This window comes from Pogona vitticeps, chromosome 2 (assembly GCF_051106095.1).
Source record: "Pogona vitticeps strain Pit_001003342236 chromosome 2, PviZW2.1, whole genome shotgun sequence".
In the NCBI taxonomy this organism is placed as follows: domain Eukaryota; kingdom Metazoa; phylum Chordata; class Lepidosauria; order Squamata; family Agamidae; genus Pogona; species Pogona vitticeps.
In genome coordinates this window covers 69580982-69602149 of record NC_135784.1, presented here as the reverse complement: position 1 = coordinate 69602149, position 21168 = coordinate 69580982, and the positions used below count along the sequence as shown (strand labels likewise).

The 21168-nt window shown below is 42.7% G+C and overlaps 1 protein-coding gene across 2 annotated transcripts in view; it reads right to left on the bottom strand.

The window, feature by feature from the left end:
• Positions 1 to 20039, bottom strand: part of FAM120A (family with sequence similarity 120 member A) — a 76799-nt gene extending 56760 nt beyond the window's left edge. Inside the window, exons 1-3 of one of the 2 annotated variants that reach the window (XM_072989662.2) lie at positions 19433 to 20039; positions 11230 to 11476; positions 10760 to 10842 (exon numbers count right to left, since the gene is read on the bottom strand). In XM_072989662.2, the coding sequence (XP_072845763.2) occupies positions 10760 to 10842; positions 11230 to 11476; positions 19433 to 19906 (804 nt within the window). In that variant the 5' untranslated portion in view covers positions 19907 to 20039. The remainder of the gene's footprint in view (positions 1 to 10759; positions 10843 to 11229; positions 11477 to 19432) is intronic. The other variant, XM_020803641.3, reaches the window with a different exon arrangement.
• Positions 20040 to 21168: the final 1129 nt, after the last annotated feature.

The following is a 21168-nucleotide window of genomic DNA, read 5'->3' as shown; positions in this document are numbered from 1 at the left end:
GCGAAGTTTTATTAGGTTACTAGAGCATATCCAAAATTGATAATAATGAGATGTGAAAAGTGGAAGGAACTGCAACGTTTGAGATTTAGTACATGACAAGCAAAGCTCATTGTGAATCCCTTTTGCAGATGAAAAGCTGAGAGTGACTACCTTAGCAAATTCCAACAGGCTGACTGTGTTTCCTTCAAGACCGAAAGATAGAGAGATTTAATTCCAATACCAAGGCATAAAATTCAAAATGTCTCTATTTCAAAAGTCCTCTGTATCTTTTCTGCTAGACAAAATCTCCCCATTTCAACAATTCATGCAAGCTAGTAGTACTCAGCAGCTGTTTCAGTTGCAGAAGTGGCACGCCAAACAAGCAATGCATGCATTTTCAGAACATTAAGAAATTATCTCTTTCCATTTACAACTGAAAAGGTCCTGGAACTTTAAAGGACTTCAAAGAGGCAATGAATTAGGGCTCTCCATTTCTACATTGAGAGTTGAACAAATGTCCTTCAAATAGCTACAAGAAGTATGCTCTTAAGAGTTGTGTTGGGGAAATATTGAGTGGGGAAACAACACAGTCTTTGGTGGATAACCCTAGAAACCAATCATTGGGCATTACAAGCTACTGTCCTTTTTCCCCACTATTTTTGGACTTTATCCAAGTCTTTATTTGTTCTGTTCAGACCAAAACCATAAAATCAGATCACCAAGTTCACCTCACTACCATGTTTATTGGATTCTACTATATTCTGCAGTTTCGTTGCATCTTTCTTCACACAAAGAATTTCCAGTTCTTAGAGTATTAAGATGTTAGGGGGCAGGGTTCTAAGTCAACTTGACTTTGTACATCTGAGTTTGATACATACAGGAAGCCTTTTCAATATGGAGACACATGTGAAACATGGCATCTCCAACACACTTGCAGTCTGATGTGTTCCAGTGCAACATACTGTATTCTTCATGTCAATTGCCCCAATATGCCTTTGCTCCCAGGCTGTAAATCCCCTGGACAAGAACTCTATTAATCTAGAAAGCTGTACTACTATCTGCAAGAACCATGTTCCAGCGATGATAACATCATGATAGGAAAGAAAAAACAGACAAAATGTGAGCAAGAGAAATGAATGCATCTAAAAAAATAGACACCTACATAGAATACAAGAAAATAGAGGGAACTGATGGAAATAAAGCAGTAATATTATTACAAGAAGAGATAGCAAAGAGACAGAACAGAGAGAATACAATTTTCATGTGATAACCCACATACAGGTTACATAATGGCTAGAGATGGGGGTATACATATTCGAATATCCCTGCACAGGTGGAAATAATGAGGATCCGGCCCCAAGAGGTTTGTCATCCCACCTCCTGCCAGGACTGGGTACTTGATTGTGGACAACAGCGCAATAGGAAAGCACCGTGGAGCTGGCAGCATCAGCAATGTTTGTGAGTGGACAGTTGTTGTTTCCACCTGTGCAGGAATATTCATATACCGCTATCTGTAATAATGGCTGAAATCCATCATGCTGTATTTATAATAAATAAGGTATTTCCAATCCCCTCCCAAAAGCCTTTAGATTCCTGTGGGAACCCTTTTGTTTTAGGGAAGCCATGGGGGCCACAGAATTGGGGGGGGAGTCTTTTACTACCAGCTGGATGATTTTACAGCTGATGGCAACTTTCTTACATTAAAGACTTCCCACAGCTCCCAATGTCTTTCTCATTATAAAAATGATCCTATGGGAGCTTCAGGACCTTTGCTGGTATTTAGCCAATTAGGTATTTAGCCCATTGGAACGCACTGAGCAGTTTTCAATGGGGTTTTTCCCCGCTTGACGACGATATTGCTCTACAGCGATTTCGCTGGAACGGATTAACATCGTCAAGCAAGGCACCACTGTATGGGGACAGTTAGCAGGCATCCTTCAGTCCCGAGAGACTATGGTAATGTGCTCTGAATAGAGGTCTTGGAATAGTGTCCAGTGTTGATGAGGAGGCCAATTTGAGAGTGAAAATCCCTTCCACAATGAAGACAAATACATTTGGTCCCCTGTCCAGCTCCCTGATTTTGCTGGTTTTGGGAATGCCTCTTTGTCTTGGCCTGCTGGACAAGTGCATCTTCAAAATGTGAGAGGCCATGCTGCACCGCCTGCCTCCAGGCTGAACGCTCAGATGTCAAGGTTTCCCATCTGTTGAGCTCCATCCCTAAGGCGTTCAGATCCCGCTTGCAGATATCCTTGTGGTCTCCCTCTGGGGCGTTTTCTCTGCACTAATTCTCCACAAAGAGTACTTTATCTAAATGGAATGAACCTATAAGTCCAATTGATCGCTAAGCGATATTAAAAAGCCCATAGAAACGCATTAAAATGCCATTAATGCGCTCCATTCCTATGGGCTTAAAACCTAACCTTAAGTGAAAATCCTCCATGGGGCGGCCATTTTTGGTGCCTCTAAAGCGAGGCAACACAGCGGGTGGCCATTTTGTTTACCCGGCAGCCATTTTGGAACCGCCGATCACCTGGCTGAAAATGGGGGCTTTGCAATGATCACTTCCCTGCGATCATAGCAAAGCGAATTTTCCTCATAGGGAACATCGCAAAACGATCGCTTTTGCGATCGCAAAAACATCATTGCAAAGCGATTTCTTCGTTAAACAGAGCGATCGCTATGTGAGGCACCACTGCATTCAATGGTGCAAATACCAACTACCAATGATTTTAACTTAACTTGGCATTATCCACAACGACCTGGACATGAGAAAGCTGGCAGCAAAGTGGATCCCCAAACTTTTGACAACTGAACAAAAGAGGAAACATGTGGAGTCATTGGTGGCTGTTTTGGAACATTTTGCAGGTTTTCTAGGCAAACTGGTAATTGGTGATGAGACACAGATCTACTGTCATGATTCTGAGACAAAGACTAAGGCAGCGGTTCCCAAACTTTTTGTGACAGCGGACTGGCTGAGCCTCCGAGGAAGGCGGTAGCCCCACCGCAGGTGCATGCGCAAAGCAGTGGGAGAGCGCCCGCCTGCCAGTGTGAGTGCTCCCCCACCTCTTTGCACATCGGCACCTGCACATGCGAAGCGGTGGGGGAGTGCCCCACTGCCTGCGCTGCCGTGAGCGCTCCCCCACCCCTTCGTGCATGTGCAGGGGCACTTGCACACCTGCCCACTCCTTCGCATGGGTGCTCAGGCACTTGTGAGCATGTGTGAAGGGGTGGGGGAGAGCTCACACCAGCGCTGGCACGTGCGCAAAGCAACTGTGGGGAGGGGAGTGCGTGCAGGGGGCGGGAGGGCTGTCTTCGTGGGCCAGTCTGGCTCAGACCAAGGACTGGCACCGGGCCACGGACTGGGGGTTGACGACCTCTGGTCTAAGGAATGGAGGCACAGTGGTTCCCCCAGGCTGAAGAAGTTACAAGTGCAAAGGTCGGTGCAGAAGCAAATGGCAACATTTTTTTGGGATAAGAAGGGAGTTCTGCTGGTGGACTACCTCCAACAGGGTTCAATCATCATGCAAAATATTACTGTGCTTTATTGACAAAGTTGAGGCAAAACATCAAAGAAAAACATCGAGGAAGGCTCTCTAAAGGTGTCATCCTGTTGCATGACAACACCTCATCACACACTGCAGGTGAAACAATGGCAAAACTGACCTCCTTAGGCTTTCAAGTGATGCCCCATCCGCCCTATTCTCCCGACCTGGCTTCTTCCATTATCTGTTCCCCAAACTCAAAAAACATGTAACGGTACAACGATTTGGGAGTGTTCTGGAGGCAACTAATGCTGCAAATGAGTGGTTACACCAGCAGTTGGAAGAATTTCATTTGCAGGGACTTAAGAAGCTGCAAGACAGACGTCGCAAGTCCATTGACTTCCTGGGGGAATATGTAGAATAGTGTGGCAGTTACAGCTTCCTAGCTCAATTTTTTCTGGGAAAAGCACAATACTTATCAGCACCCCCTCATAACAATGATTGTTTGGGTTAAAAGTGACTCCAAATATGAGAATCAGTGGCTGCAAAATTACTCATACTGGAGATCAAGGCAGGATTCCTCAGGAAAGAGGTTTTTAACATTTTGCTTTTCTTATCAAAATAAAGGAACACATTGTTCCATAAAGGAAGACAGAACTTCAAGTGACAGCGATCAATCTGCTCTTCAAGAAACCTAGCATGAACTTAGTGTAGCTATATTATTACAGGAAATTGCTAACATCCACTTCCTTGGAAGGGTGCTTTTGCAAGTGGCTGCCAGTAAACTCCAACTATTCCCTACAATAAGTGCTTGCCACTGAACCACAATTACTGGGCTTCAGAATTGGATGCAAAATAGAAGTTGCCTTGGTCACACCAAAATAAACAAAAAACAAAAATTCTGATGAAAAATATGACAAAAGAAGAAAAAGAAGAATTACGAAAACACTCCGGATGTGAAGAAATGTGTAAGATTAGGTACTTAGGAATTAATATGACAAAAAAGCAAGTACATTAATGACAGACAATTATATGGAAGTAATGAAAGAAATCAAAGTAGATTTGCAGAAATAGTCTAAATTCCAATTATCTCCAATGGGTAGAATAACCGCAAAAAATTAATATACAGTGGTGCCCCGCATAACGAGCGATTTGTTTAATGACGAATCCGCATAGCGATGTGTTTTTTGCAATTGCAAAAGCGATCGCATAGCGATGTTTTAGATGGTAAAACATCGGTAAGCGTTTCGCATAACAATGTTTTAAGAACAGCTGATCGGCGGTTCCAAAATAGCAGCTCTGTCCTGGGTAAAGGAATGAGTTATTCTACAAAATGTGAGACTTTTAAAAATTAAGGGGCATGATTTAAGGCTAGGCTGCCATACCTACCTATGGTACCAAAATGATAGGCAATGCAAAACTTACATTTGATCAGGAGAGGTCTGTTATGGGTTTGGAAGACAGTTAATGCACAACATTATGGAAATATACCATTATGGGTAGCTTCTGATCCGGCAAGAACATCTCAAGGGACAAACGTGAGATATGTGGAGATATTAGTGATTTTAATCTAAAGATGAACTGGCAGAACAAGGGTATTATCTTAAGATTGGTGGTCGATAAACTTGTTGAAATCAAGATATGTAAAAGATAAATAATCATCATTTTGGCACCTCTCCTAGATGGCCCCACCAAATGAGATATGGTAAAAGTCAAAACAATGTTTTCAGCAGTGGCACTCTGCCCATAGAATGCCCTTCCTAAATAGACTCACTTACTGCCTACATTATGTTCTTTTGCATGGCAAAGTACAGTGGTGCCCCGCATGACGACCCAGCAGAACAACGAAATCGCATGACGATGACAACGTTTCCTATGGGGGATTTTCGCTGGAAGTCGATTAGGTCCTTGCTTCGCGAACTGTTTGTTCGTAAAATGGTGATTTTTCTGGCTGCCCTGTGTTTTCCAGACCCATGCTTTGCAGGGCAGCCATTTTAACAGCTGATCGGCACTCGGAAAATGGCTTCCCCTATGGGCGATCTTTGCTGGACGACGAGGTAATTTCCCTATTGGAACACATTAATGGGTTTCAATGCATTCCAACGGGGAATTGTTTTTTGCATGACGACGATTTCGCTTAACAGCGATTTTCCTGGAACGGATTATCATTGTCATGCGGGGCACCACTGTACTTTGCAACTCCGCTTTTAGTTTTTCTGTTTAAAAAGTGAGTAGGTACTTTTTAAATATTCAATCTGCTGTGCTCGACTACTGCCAATGTTACCAAGGTTTTATTCTAGGGATATTACAATTTTTTATTATATGCTATTTTACACTTATATTTAGCTACTCCCAGCCACTACCATCTTCTTCATGGTCAAAATGAAGGTTATTAGGGAAGGCTTTTACAGGTTGCATCTGGGTAAATTCTAAGCCGTGTAATAAATAAATAAATAAATAAATATTTTACTTTTGTTTTATGAACTGCTCATAGATATTAAGTGCTCTAGAATACAGTAAAAATATAACGTAAAAGAAATATACTGAACATAGTGGAATGATTATTTTCAACCTCACATCCCACTTGTAAAATGGTGTAACATACAACAAAGGTGCTTACATTATCTTTGGAAAGTTGCTTCTACATCCAGAAAGGAGTTAGGAAATTATTTATTTACTTAATTTTTATACCGCCCATTTAGCAAACTGCTACTCCAGGTGGTGTATATAAAATAGAGCAAAAATCAGAAAAACACATTCTAAAATACAAAGATCAAAAAATACAAGCAGCAAGAAATTGTTAAATGGCAAAGAAGAACCCTTCTTCCTCTTCCACACCTTCTATGCTGAGGAGAATCTCCGCAAAGTCTTCCTTAAAAGCTATTTTTAGTTTTTTAAAACCACGGAGAAAGGGCACCTGGTGTAAATCCTGTGGCAATGTATTCCACAGGGAAGGTGCCACAGCAGAGAAGGCCCAGCTTCTGGTTGTTGTTTTCCTGGCTTCTCAAGGTACTAATATTTGTAGCCACATGGTTTGTGAGGACTAGGTCAGACAGGCAGCTCAACTTGGCAGAAGACATTCACGCAGCTAGTGAGGTCCCAATCTATTCAGGGCTTCATATGTTAGAACCAACACCTTAAACCTCACATGGAAGCAGACCAGTGATCAATGTAAGGATGTGATCATATTTCAATCCAGCTGCTGCACTTTGGACCTCTTGAAGCTTCCTTGTCAGTCTCAAGGGAAGCCCCACATAAGAGTGAGTCACAGTAGTCAATTTTTGAGACTACCAGTGCACGGACCAATGTTGTTAGGGATCTAACATCCAGATAAGGGTGCAGATGGATGATACACTGCAGCTGAAAAAAATGCAGCATGTATCATGTTGGAGACCTCTTTCTCATAGCCAGTGCTGGATCTAAAATCATTCACCGACTGCACCCATGATCCTTAAACAGAAAGGTAAATCCATCATGTCTGGGGGAAATACCACCCTTAGACAAGAAGATGGACTCCCCTAGCAACATTTGTCTGGATTCAGCTTCAGCCTAGTCTCCTAGTCCAATCCAGAACTGCTTCCAGACACCCCTCTAAGCACTGGACAGTTTCCACTGCAGATGATTTCAATGTTTTTTTTAAAAAAATTAAATCTCCACTTGAAGCCAAATACACAAAAACTGGACACTTTGTGGGGGGAATTAAACTCTTTTCTTTTGCAGGGTATCCCACTACAGGATAATTTTCAGAGGCTTTCCCTTCTTGAGAATACAAGTCTCCTGCTACTATATGATACTACTACTATATGATAATAATAAACCCTAACCTTAGCATGGGTCTCAGTTTCAGCATTTATTTTTTCTTTATATTTTGTAATTATACATCCCGTGGTGGCTCTGTGGGTTAAACCGCAGAAGCCTCTGTGCTGCAAGGTCAGAAGACCAGCAGTCGTAAGATTGAATCCATGCGATGGAGTGAGCTCCCGTCGCTTGTCCCAGCTCCTGCCAACCTAGCAGTTCGAAAGCATGTAAAAATGTGAGTAGATACCACGGTGCGAAGGTAATGCCGTTCCGTGTCTAGTCCTGCTGGCCACGTGACCACAGAAACTGTCATGACATGGAAACGGGGAGGAGCACTGCGCCCTACAGTTGGACACGACTGGACTAAATGCCAAGGGGAACCTTTATTTTACCTATACATCCCATCTTTCAGTGATGCCTTAAAAGTGGCTTGCATGAAAATATATCAAAATCAGTGTCAGACTATTCTGGTTATATAATGTACACATTATGGCCAGAATCCTGTAGGAAAAATCTAAACACATTTTTCTCACTCTGCCAGGCATGGGCAACACAAACCACTGTACAATCAGGATGTGACCAAGCACGAAACAGACAGCTGGCAAGACAGTGCACACTACTTGTTCAACTGCCTCTTTATGTTTCACAAATTCAACAGGATTTTGGACTGTGTACTTTAGAAAAACGTATGTACTTCAACCCCAACAACTAGCCAACTGTGAAAAAGTTATGTACAGGAACTCTAAGTACAACTATTTAAGCAAAAGCATGCATTCTTCAACTTATCTGCTTGCCTAAATCATTATAGTCCTTTACTCCGTCACCATCAACCAGTCTGTGACAAAAGAAAAAAATCTATATAGTAAAGGTTGTGCCACATATTCTAGGAACACCTTTAAAACAATAATCTTAGAACTAAAAAAGGATTATTGAGTCCAGCCCCTGCCAAGGATGCCCATTGGGGAACTGAACTCCCAACGACATCCAGATACCTAAACCACTGAAGTATCCTGCAATGTTGTTAGTTTAGCAACAGAAAAGTGGAACACTTATCCTAGGTCATCTGCATACCGATAGACTTTCGTCATGCCCACTTCAGGTTACCAAATACAGTGCAGACATGAATGTGCATCTCAGCATATATAATTGCCCTATGAAAAGCAGCCAAATGCTGAAACTAGATATGATCTGGAGAGCCTATCAAATATCTTTTGATTACTACTATACTTAAGAGTCAGAAAGGACCCTCATCTGATCAGATTTGCTAATAGTCTCTAAATCACCCTTGTTGCAAATGACTTAGCTCCTGGTTTAAGTCATCTAACTTATTTTCCTTGCATGTCCCAGGAGACAGAAAGAGGAACAAGTCCAAGAAACAAATGCAGGCAAAAGAAGACTTATTAGTAAGTAGGTTCTCTAATCTACTCTAATCTACTTGCAGCTTTTTTTAAAAAATTATCGTCAATCAGTGACCCGAGATAGATGGGAAGCTATTATTCCAAACTGAGATCTGCTTTGCAGCATGGGTATTTGTTGCACTAGAACCTATTCTTGGGCCAACATGCACAAAATTGATCGGTCCAAATCAGTAAAAATTACACCTGTCCCTCACTCTTGGATCTCATGCTACCATCTTAAAACACTTACTGTACTTGAAATATAACTTCAATAGACCTTTATTTCTGAGAAAACATGGTTAGGAATTAGTTGTTAGTGTTTGATGACTTCTTCCACAACCCAGTCTAAAAGGGAATCTTTATTCAGATGCTTTCCTATAGGACTTAGTTGCTCATTCAACCAACATGAAAGTACTATATAGCTGCATCAAATGATTAAATACACTTAAGCGCATTTTCAGAAGGCATTTGATGCAGTCCTTCACCAAAGGCTGCTGAGAAAAAGACACAGCCAGGGGATAAGAGGGCATGTCCTCTTATGGACTGAGAATTGCTTGAGAACCAGGAAACAGAGAGTAGGTGTCAATAGGCAATTTTCCTCAATGGAGAGAGGTGAAAAGCCGTGTGCCCCAGGGATCTGTTCTGAGACTGGTGCTTTTCAACCTGTTCATAAATAACCTGGAGACAGAGATAAGAAATGAGGTGGCCAAGTTTGCAGATGACACACAACTTTTTCAGGTGATGAAGACCAGGAGGGATTGTGAAGAACTCCGGAATGGTCTCTCCAAACTGGGAGAACGGGGGAACAAAATGGCAAATGTGTTTCAATATAAGAAAATGTAAAGTAATGCACATTGGGGCAAAAAAAAATCCAAAACTTTATTTATCAGCTGATGGGTTCTGAGCTGTCCGTGACAAATCAGGAAAGAGATCTTGGTGTGCTGGTGGACAACTCGATGAAAGTGTCAACCCAGTGTGTGGCGACAGTGAAGGCCAATTCCATGCTAGGTATCATTAAAAGGGGGTTGAAAATAAAACAGACAGCATTCTAATGCCATTGTAGAAAATGATAGTAAGGCCGCATCTGGAGTATTGCATACTGTTCTGGTCACTGCACCTCAAAATAGACATAGTGGAACTAGAAAAGGTGAAGAAGGGAGCAAGCAAAATGATTACTGGGCTGGGGCACCTCCATTATAATGAAAGGCTACAGCATTTGGAGCTCTAGAGAAACCTTGTGTCCTGGCCTGGTAACTGGAAAGCTCTTCTGAACTTTTAGAATGAATTTTCTTCAACTTAAAAACTGAATTTTCTACCATGTAGAAAAAGGAAGGTGGTTTTAAAAGGGCTTTCAAACTGCCAGATCTCATTGGCAGAATAAATGTTGAAGTATACATGCCCATCCAAACCAAACCTAACACATCACAATCCTCCCAGAGAAATAGACACCTGAGACCACCACAGATCTCTCCCCATTTACTTATTCAACATACATTAATAGTAGCAGACAGAGGCAGCTCTCCAGTACACTAACACAACAACTTTCTGTTCATATTCTGGGCATTTAATATGTTGTCAAATTAATAATTTCACACCTTTTAAAACATGTATATTAATCTTGTAGAGCAGGAATAAGATAACTTTGGTCCTGCAGATACTTTGCACTTCAGCTTCCAGAAGGCTCAAATAGCATGGCCAACAGTAAGAGGTTGTGGAAGCTGTAGTCCAAAACAAGTACAGAACCAAAGCCTCCCCCACCTCTGTTGTACAGATACCTTGTACTCTCAGAGACACATTCTGTTCTTTAACAACTACTAATAAAAGACAATGGGGAAATGGAGAAATCAAAAAATATCATACTTGCAATACATCATCGATACTAGTATGATAAAATCAAAACAAAAAATAGAAAAATTGTATTTCATATAACTAGCAAATTATGAGAAGAAGCTTACAAACTATGAGATGCAGTTTAACACAGTTTCTCTAAAGTATGGGTCAATCTTCTGATTTGTCAGGAAACATCCAATATTAAAAGTTCATCTGTTTTATGTCTTATGTTTGTCGAGCATGTTCACATCAGTATTTATATTAAAGTTATACCTTAAGAGAGGCTAGTGGATGTTCTGGACCAAGTAAACTCCAATGAAATGAAGCCAAATCTTCATCAGGTAGAATGTGATTACCTAGAATATATAATGTGCACTGCAATTGAGACTGTAGAAACACATATTATACATTCTACATAAATAATAGCATTGTATACTTTAAGAATCACCACTAGAGGTAGTGCAAATGGAGCAAGCTAAAACAGTAATAAGCAACTATGGAACAAATAATCTATCCTTTCCCCAGCCTCAATCTGAATTCAAAAACATGTTTATCAGAACGCATGCCTTATATCAACTAGATTTATGGCTAAACAATCATGATTAGGATTCAAGCCTTACTTCAGGCACCTCCATGAACAAACATATATTCACATATATTCATATGTAAATGCAGGCCATTGTCCATTAACACATTTTTAAGATCAGCTTAAATGTGGAAGCCCCATGTGTCATTCTACCTACCTAAAAGAGCAGCAAAAATAGGAAACCGATTTGGATTCAGGTCCAGTTGCTTGGCAACTTCATGCATCAGGTATTGGCTTGTCGTGAGGCTTTTTCCATTACGGCTCAGTTTTAGGGCATGGGCACTGAAATAGTAAGGGATGTTGCACAATGCATAATCTGAATCATATGCAACCAAGCCATGGAAACCCTTTTCTCGACAGAAAGCAATTACTTCTTGATGATGATCTTCAATGCTTTGTGCAACCTGTGTTAAGAAAAAGGGGGAGCAAGAAGGCAGAGAAATATACATTACAAATTAGTATCCAGATGTACAAACGTAGAGAAACATGTATTAATATTTGACATTAAAGTAAGATTTAATATTGCAAACGCACTGTTTCCACATGGTACACACTGGATACAGTTCTGAGAGACAACTCACAGACCAGCATTGCCCTCACACAACTTTGATGCTATTCTGAATGCCTATTCACCTAGCACTGTATCAATAGAGCCGAAGTTTCCCTTTCGACGGAAAGAATACAAAACCTCCCAGCACATTTTTTTTCCTTAAAAAAGAAAGTACAAAAAGCAGCCAACACCTATGTTTCATTTGAATGACTTCAAAGCCTTCATGGGATTATCAGGTTCCACCTTGGCCTTTTGGGGTTTTGGTAGATCAGCAGAAGTCTTCTTCTGATTTAATATTTTTGTCAATCAGTAGGCCCCACACATAAACATACAGGGTATATATTTTACTTTTAAAATACAAGACATCTTTGGCTTAGGGTAGCCAATAACAGAAAGAGTGTTTCACACCCATTGAAATTTGGTTTAGGATCCGAGTATTCTGATATAATTCATAACTCTGCTGGATTTTGGTGGGTTTTGCTGTCACTTGTCATTTGTTTTTATGACTTTTACTGTATCGATTTTAAATACTGTACTACTCTGGGCCTTTAAAGGGCAGCTTACAAGTAAGACAAAGTGGGGAAAAGAGATAAACAATAATACAACACAATGCATAGCATGATCTTTGACAACTTGTTAATGACCAGCTGGTGATGCCTACTGCCGTGATATTAATTTTAAACATTATATTTAAACGTTGAAATCCCTGCATTTTTTCAGTACAGATCCTAATCAGCTGCTATTAACAATTAATGACAGGCATGTGCGATTTGTTTTTGTTTCCCATTTTTACAACTCCAAATTCCAGAATTCTCCATTCCAAGAGCTCTACCTGTTAAGACTCCCATCTAAATTGTGTTCACTTGGAAAAAGGCTGAGTTGGAAGGAGTTTCAACAAGCACCAGGGCAGTTTCCTTTTGTAACAGGAAGCTAGGCTGGAACTCAGCCTTTCCTAGGTCATGAAGCCTTCCAGATGATCCTTTCTCCATAAACACAATTTAGGTGTGGGTCTGGCAGGCAGAACTCCCAAAATGGAGAATTCAGGGATCTGGAGTCCAAAAAAAATTAAAGAGGAAAGAGAAACACAGAAAAAGAAGGACACACCTCCAATTAACAATTATCACATTTTGTGATGCAGCTCTGAGCCACTCATTACATACACAAAAATACTAAGCAAGACAATTCCACTACTTTGAATCTGCACAGGATAAGATTGCTGGTAACTGCTTAGATCCATCCAAAACTAAATGATGCCAAATTATTAAGCACAGCCATGATTCCCTAAGATATGGTAAAATCCCTGAGCTCCTTTGGTCACGAACATAATTTTTAAACTGAACACATTTAAAACATACAGACATAAGTTCATAAAGCCAAACTCTGCAGATAAATCTAATGGGATAGCATATGATATCTACTAAATTTTAATACTTCTGTTCTGAATCTCTGCTTTTACCAATCAGTTCGCAATAATAAATACATGCCCTAGGGCAACCACATACATGTACACTCAGTAGAAAATCAGAGGCAATCCAAAGGCATTTTACATAGCTAACTGGGCACAAGACCATTGCCTCTGTTGCCAGGTTCAAACATCACATTATACCAAGAGCAAGCCACAAATGGCCCACACATTTCTCCACCTGCTTTTTTTAAACAAAACCCTCTAACCTTGGCAAAAATTTCCTGCTGTGAGGCCAAAATTCATTACTAAAGCAGTTAAGAGCAAAAATCTCAGCAATTCTTCCTGAAAACAATGCATACAGGAAGCACACATCTTAAATTTAAGGATAACCACCTTCTTTTGTCTGGTTTTGGGATAATACCCACCCTGCCAATATTGTATAATTTAACATAATGAGAGCTAAATCGACATGCAGGCCTACACATCTTCCTGCTCTTCTAGGACAGATGGAAAGAAGAGTTTATAATTTTTTTGTTTCCAATTTAGATTAAGCACACACTTCATTCTATTGTTTTAACCACATAAGCTGTGACAGGTTAAAGTGCTTGCTTTTTCAAATAAACTGACATTAATGTTACCCATACTTAGAGTTTGGTCACCCCACTAAATGGTGGTTAACTAAAATCAGAGGGAAACATTCCCAAATTCCTTGCAGCTGCACAAGAGGAGAGAAAAAACACAGGAATCCAGAGCACTGCATAGCTTACTCTCATCATGCTAAACAACGCGTGGGGTGGGGAAACCAGAACATTTAGGGGCAGCTGCCACTCCCCAAATTCCACTGCTGGGGTGAGAGTAAGCATGGATAACTCAACTTCACTGCCCACAACCTTGTAGGCACCAACAGTTTACCAAAAAGCTCTCTAGCAAGGTGTTAGGAACCTGATGGTCCTGGGAAAGAGAATCATAGAAAAGTGAAGTTGGAAGGGGCCTACAAGGCCATCAAGTCCAACCCCCTGCTTAATGCAGGAATACAAGCAAAGCACATTTGCCAGGTCTATGTTACCTAGATGGACTACAACTGCCACATTCTTTTATCACTGGCGATACAAGCTGGGTATTCTGAGGACTCTCGTCTAAAATATCTGCCCTGCTAAAGGCTTGCCACCCATGTGTTAGGATATTCATCCTCACTCTTTCCTCACCAAAGCAAATGGTACCTTCCAATGAGGTGTTGGGCAAAAAAAGTAGCAGTCTATTCAGACTGGGAAAGAGGGTGCAGGGGAATGACTCTACTCACACACTCCCAACAGTCTGACTCCATTGTAAAAGAAGGCACACAGAGAGTAAGTAATCCTAGTTTCTCAGCAGAATTAGGCATGCTGGAAGGAGGAAAATGCTTAAGTCTTTTCCTCCCTGGCTTTCAGGCTGAAATCCAACAGTAGGAGGCCTTAGGGAGGAAAAAAGGTGCCCACCCCTATTTGTAGTAATACGCATGTTCAAATGCAATCACTGTGTCATTTCTAATGCTTAGGCTCAAAAGTCATGTATTTTCTTCTCACACCATTTTTTTCTTTTTTACATACACTGTGAGGGTTTCACTTAAGAGTTATTCAACAGGTATGAGAAAAAGTAAAGTGTTTAATACATGTATAAACCAAAATAGGCACCCTTTTAAAGCAAACCACTTTTAAAACAAAACTTACAGGGATTGCATATGTTTTGTAAAATATCTTTGATTCTAAAATCCAGTTCAAAAGACAATTTTTATTCATACTGATTAAAATACGTATACCTTGGCTTTCAACCCTCACGCCCAACCCAAAGCTCACCTTACCCATTTAAAGGATGTCATCAAGAAACAAGTGCACAAAGGTGAAAACTAAAACAGTTCTTGCCCCCTGCCGAAAAGCCAGTGGGGAAAGGACACTGGTCAGGATAGCCAGGACAGGAACTGCACTGCAAAAGAGACTAACCCCATGTAGCCATTCTGTCACCCAGAATGGTGAATAAGGTAACAGGAGATAAGCTAACCCAGATGCTTCCCTTGCTGCTTTAGGAGAAACCCCTCCTTGTATGCAGGCTCTACACAAAACAAAAACTCTGGAAAGTCTGTGTCCTTACCAGGGTGGATATGATATAATCAATAACTTAAATCACAATTTTATTTATTTTTAACTGGATTTTTTGGGCAATTTAATTTAAAAAAAGATTGCTTTTATTTAAATGAATCTGATTTTTAAAAATCATTGATTTTTATCTGCCATGGTCTTTACTCACTTACAGAGCCTCCACAGAATTTTTCTTCTCCTCAGACACATCACCACTTACATGAGCAAAGAATTGGGGGCAGGACTAGCTTCTGTCTGTAACAGGGCTGATGACTGCAGATCAGGAAACAATTGAATAGGGATCTTGCCACACATACCAGACAAATGGACCTCTGATACCAAAGAGATGTAAAGTAAAATCCTTAGCAACCAATGCTGCTGATGGCCAGGTTCACATGGAAAGAAAGGCTCCTTCCGCATATTCTGATTTTAAAACTGTTTTATACCTTATGGAACCAACCATATAGACACATACAAAAAGGCCTTATCCTTTGCTTACTCACTACATATTATCTCAAAGAAGAAGAGCAGTTTGCTTACAGTATATTGCCACTTGTCTACAATAAAATAAATATGTGTTTGGGAACTACACCAGATGACATTTGATGTCTCACATGCCACCAATCTATGAAGAAAGGTTAAGAAAAACTGAGAGTAAAAGGTATAAGCAAGTGGTTTTCAAAAAGAAAAAACAAGAAACCAGTACTGGAACACCTGTGGTTGGACATATGTAAAAAACAAAAAAGTTATTATTATTTGTACTTTCAGGCTATTTTGATTTTAAAATGGGACTGCAACACATACAGAATCACATTAGTGTTTAATACTATAGTACTTATTAACATTTTTAAACTTTTGCTTATGGATTAATAATGTGAATAACTAATTAAAATGAACAATGTGTGGTGTATTGATAGAATAGCATGTGTTCTCAACAGATTTGCATGATTCTCTCATGCTCATACTCTACAGATTTCTCACTGCTTATTCAATTTGCCATCTGAGATTTCAAAATATAAGTCCTACAAATTCTTACCTCATCTGACTTTGAAATACAAGAATTCATTCATTATGTATGGATTCTTCTTTTGTAATTGTAAACAGAATTTATCTCAAAATGTCTAGAAATCCACAGCAATTTATTAAAATATGTCTATCTGCCTTTACTTCTCAAGTAAACATCATAGTGACACACGTTATTAATAAATTATCATACACATATCATAAGACAACATCACCACCAGCATTTAAAAATTAAAATAATCAAGCTTTAATTTATATATTGGAACAGTATTCTGTGTTAACGTAAACTGAAAAATGCAGATTTACCACCAAAAAAAAATCATCTGAGGAGTAAGGCAAAGTTTGAAATGAAATGTGACAGAAATGTGTGTTAGGCCTTAATCCATTACATATTTAAATACTAAGAAATATGTAATTTTGTCCTATAAAGTGTTGTAGAAAGCAATGTCATATTTTAATACTTCACAGTCATAAGGATGTATAAACACTTGCCATTTATTTTTCACAAAAGAAAATATATGTTATGTGATGAATAGAAAGGCCTTTTTAAAACTCGGGATTTCTGAATACGAGTACTCCTTCAAATCACCAAAGCAATTTCCCCTCAAAACTAGGCTGTTCTTTCCATCAGTACTGTGAAATTTTGCTGCCCAAACTACTGTACAAACAAGTTTCTAGATTCAAATGGTTATTCTTTTATTAGAAATGCAAGTCACATCTGATTAAGTTACAGAGAAAAGTTTGGTTGCAGTTCACAGCTTTCCACTTCCATTCCGAAGAATTTAACAAGTATACATGAACAGAGCAAGCTAACTTGTTCACTGTAGACCTACACTTCATGTCTGTCACTGCTATAAGCCAATAGCTACACACAATCCGCCAACTTGTAGGCTTATAAAATTTCTTACCAGTTACAACTGAAAGAAGGGGTGGGACTTCCACTATCAACTTAGTCTGAAGTCTCACTACCTTTCTTAAAATGCAGAATGATTCCTAGGCCTTGTAACACACATTCCAAGCAGCAAGTCACTTCACAAACGCCTTTGGAAAACAGAGCATGACTTCTTTCAGTTTCACTAAATACATAACAGATTAACTCTCATCAACCTCTTTTAAAAATATTTTCTCTTTTTGGGAGAACTCCCTCCTCCTAGAAAAAAAAAGTATTCTTTGTCCTGGTTTCTGCTCTGCTGTAATCTGCCAAAAGGACAGCACAAAAATCCTGATATGTTAAGCTCTGATTACAGATCACTGTGTGTCTTTAAAGGTGACATAATATATATTATCCTATGCAACAGAACTGACTAAAAGTGTACCACTATTTAGGAATATTGCTGAACATTTTCTGTTTTTTGTTCTTTTGGTTCATAGGAGTTCATCTAAAATACATTCACAGTTTTCACACTGAATCAATTGCTGTATGGTTAGTCGATACTCATATCAATCATACTGATTCAAGGTGGGCCTACTCTAGTTGGATCTAGCTACATACTGGATTTAGATCTTTGGGGGTGGGGGAGGTCTGTCATCAAAAGAACACAGACATTAATGAAAAGAAAATCAAACTGGGAAGTTACTAGAAACACCAGCACTCTTTTTAGCATAGCAATTGCAAATGTATACAACTGCAAACTATTTTGTATGCCTGCACTGTGTATTTTTTTAAGTGACATGGAAACCTTTATTTAACGTATATTCAATTTTATAGTGTTGTTTTATGAAACCTCTAGGCCCTGGGACTTTAATGCAGTTTAAATCACAACTTTCCCTTTAAATATAAATTAACTGAAGAACTTGTTGAATGTGAAACCCCTAGATATTCAATTACGATTTTGATCAAATGCAAGAATGACTGAACTTTCAAAATACAAATAGTTAGCTCCAGAGAAGACACTGTCTCCAGAAGACAGGCCTAGCATGCAAGAGACATTTTAAAAACTAGAGTGATCAGAACAATGGCCCCCAGAGCAACATGGAGTCAGAAAACACCTCACTGGAGTTTTCAAGAGGAGGAAACTGTGCAAACTTTGAAATAGTGACTAGACTGGATCGAAAGCAAAAGTTTTCACTACAGATTCTCCTTGCTAGGTACATATTTTCTAACTCTTAAGTGTCCCTTGTTGCTTACATTACTCTGAGTGCTGGGCAAGAAATGGAGTCTGAGATGCAGAATATGACAAGAAGGCCTGGGTGAGGCAGCCAGCAATTTTTTTAAAAAAATCTAGTGCTTATAAAAACAAAAGTCGATATATAGCTTGGGGAACTGGAAAGAAATAAAGGAAGGGTTGCAGTATGAAGTTCAGTCTTTGCAACGCATGCGGCCATCTCTGATTGAGCATGGGAGCCCTCGGATGTTCCAGATCACCCTCATCTGGTTTTCAAAGCCTGACAGGTACGTATAAATAGAAAAATCCCTGTAGAGATTGAGGACATCAGGGTGCTTAATAAGCCCTCCCCTTTACCAGCTAAAGGCACCCTGCAGCTCCGCAGCTAGCCATGAGAAGGTCTACCTATTTCCTGCTCCTTTTGGGAAGGGAGGAGATAAAACGAGTCCACGGCCCGACACAGATGCAATATAAACTTTCTGGCCACGTTTAAGTGCCTATTAATGGCCAGGGGCGAGCACGCTTGCTCCCGGGAAACTCTCCCAGCGCCTCCTCTCCCCGCCCTAGCTGCCAACACCGCCAGATTTTGACGACATTTTGCGGATACAGGGAAACAGAACTTCCCTCTCTCTGAAAGCACTCGAGCCATTCTCAGAAGGGCAAAACTTGCTGCCATTTTAAGAAGGCTCTCTCTCGCCCCCCCCTCCCCAACCTTGCCACTGCTACCAGTGGAGCGGCGAGGAACTTATGAAAGGAACCCAAAGAGGAGCTGCTGCTGCGGCCGCCGTGGGCGAGGAAAAGCGGCGGCGGCAGCGGCGGCAGCTAAGTTGGCCCCGGGCCGGCGAGAGGGGCAGGCAGGGGCCAGAGGGCCCTCCAATAAATACACAAGTGGGGCCGCTTTGAGGAAGAAGGGGAAGGGGAGAGAGGAGGACGACGACGACCACCAAAGCAAGAGGGGGCCGAGACAGGGATGGAAAACGAGGACTTTCCTACTTATGAGGAGCTGCTAGAAGGTGGCCCAAGGCAGGTCCAATGGAGCAGGGGCAGGAATGGAAGGGGGGCGCTGGTGCAATGAGATGAGAGGGCCTGGAAAAGGGGGCAAAAGCGACGCCAAGCCCTCCGGGGCCAGAGGAGGCCGCCGCCGCCACCGCCACTCCTTTGCCTACCTTGATGTGGAAGCGGATGAGGGCCAGGCGGATGCAGTGTGCCATACAGACGGGCGGCAGGAACCAGACCTTGGGCGGCGGGGTGCCCTTGTTCTGAACGTGGCTGACGATCTGCTGGGCCGTCTGGCGCTCGTTGCCCTGGCGCTTCACCCACTCGTGGAGCCGGGCCTTCTCCAAGGCGCCGTTGAAGAAGACGAAGAGCTCGATGTTGCCGTTGAAGCAGGCCTTGGCCAGCGCCGCCAAGTAGCCCAGCATGTGGTTCCATTGCCCGCCGCTCACCCAGTCCGTGTAGAAGCCGCCGTAGAGCCGGTGGAGGCAGTTGTCGGCGTCGATGAGGAGGCGCAGCGGGGTTTGCGGGGGCCGCTGGCGGCCGCCACCAACCAGGCTGCCCCGGGCCAGCTTCTGCAGCTCCACCGGCACCACGGCGCTCGGGCAGTGTTTCTCGATGTAATCCTGGAAGCCTTGCACTCCCATGGCGGCGGCGGCGGTGGCGACGAGGAGGGGACGACCGGTCGAAGGGAACTGGGTGGCGGCGGCGGCACTTGTAGTAGTAGTGGTGGTGCCTTCAGTCCGGGCGAGGCAGCAGGAGGAGTTTAGAGTTGCGGGTGGGTAGTGTTGGGAACTGATGGAGCCGGGCTCTGCTGGAGGAGAATATTATTCAAACTAAGATGGGTGACGGGCGGGCGGGCTGGTTGGTTGGTGGGTTAGCTGGTTGGCGGCGGCGGCGGCTGCAGTTACACGGTGGCTCTTCAGGGGGGAGTTGTATGGATTAGTGGGGGGTTCATGGCTGCTGCGGCCGCCATGTGCTGCTCTCACAGCGCCATGGCTCAGGGGGGGACCCGGGCGGCTGCTGCTGCTGGTGGTGCTGCTGCTGTGGCTGTTGCCGCTGCGGCTCCTACTGCCGGGGGAAGGAAGGAAGGAAGGGAGGGAAAAGAGAGAGAGAGAAAAAAAAACGGGAGGGGAAGGAGGGATGAGGAGGAGGAGGGGAAGGGGAAGGAGAGGAACGTGGGGAGGGGAGGGAGCGGCACCGCTCGCAGGAAGCCAACCCCTTTTGCCGTCGCGGAACGGGCGGGACTTGGCCCCGGCTGCCGAGGCCGCTCACGCCGCCGTCTTGCCAGCGCGCTCGCTCAGAGCCCCTCGCCGGGTGGGTTGAGCAGGAGGCGCCTGCCCGCGTCCCTGTCTTTCCACGCCCCGCTGAAAGGGCCGGGCTCGCTCCCTCCCTCTTGTGCCCCGCCACTCGCGCTGTTCCCCCCTACACACTCCCGGCCCCTTCCTGCAAGCTTAGCGGCCCCGCCGGCTTCGCCTTGCCGCTGGGACAAGTCGGGGCCCCGGGCCTGTTGCATAACCTAAGCATGCGCACGGCAGGACGGCGCGGCGGGCGGGCGGGAAGAAGGCGGCGAAGGGAGGGATTGGCCCGGGAAGGGTCTCGCAAGCGGAAATGAAGGGAGTGGAATGGCGGGTCGGGGGGGGGGGGAAGGCGCGGATTTGTGAGCGGAAGAGGCTGCGTGAGGCAGAGGGGCTGCGCGGAAAGGGGCGGGGGCGGCTTCAAACACCGAAGGCGGGAGGAAAAGAACCGGCAGGCTTGGAGAGGATTTTCCGCGGGTTGCACATACAGTATCTTTGTAACCGAGCAAACGGATGTGGGCGCTTGCGAGAGCAAAGGCAGGACACGAGCCTTACGCCCCCATCCTGTGAACGTGTGAACTCGGAAGTCGGCCTCAGTGCGCTCCGAGGGT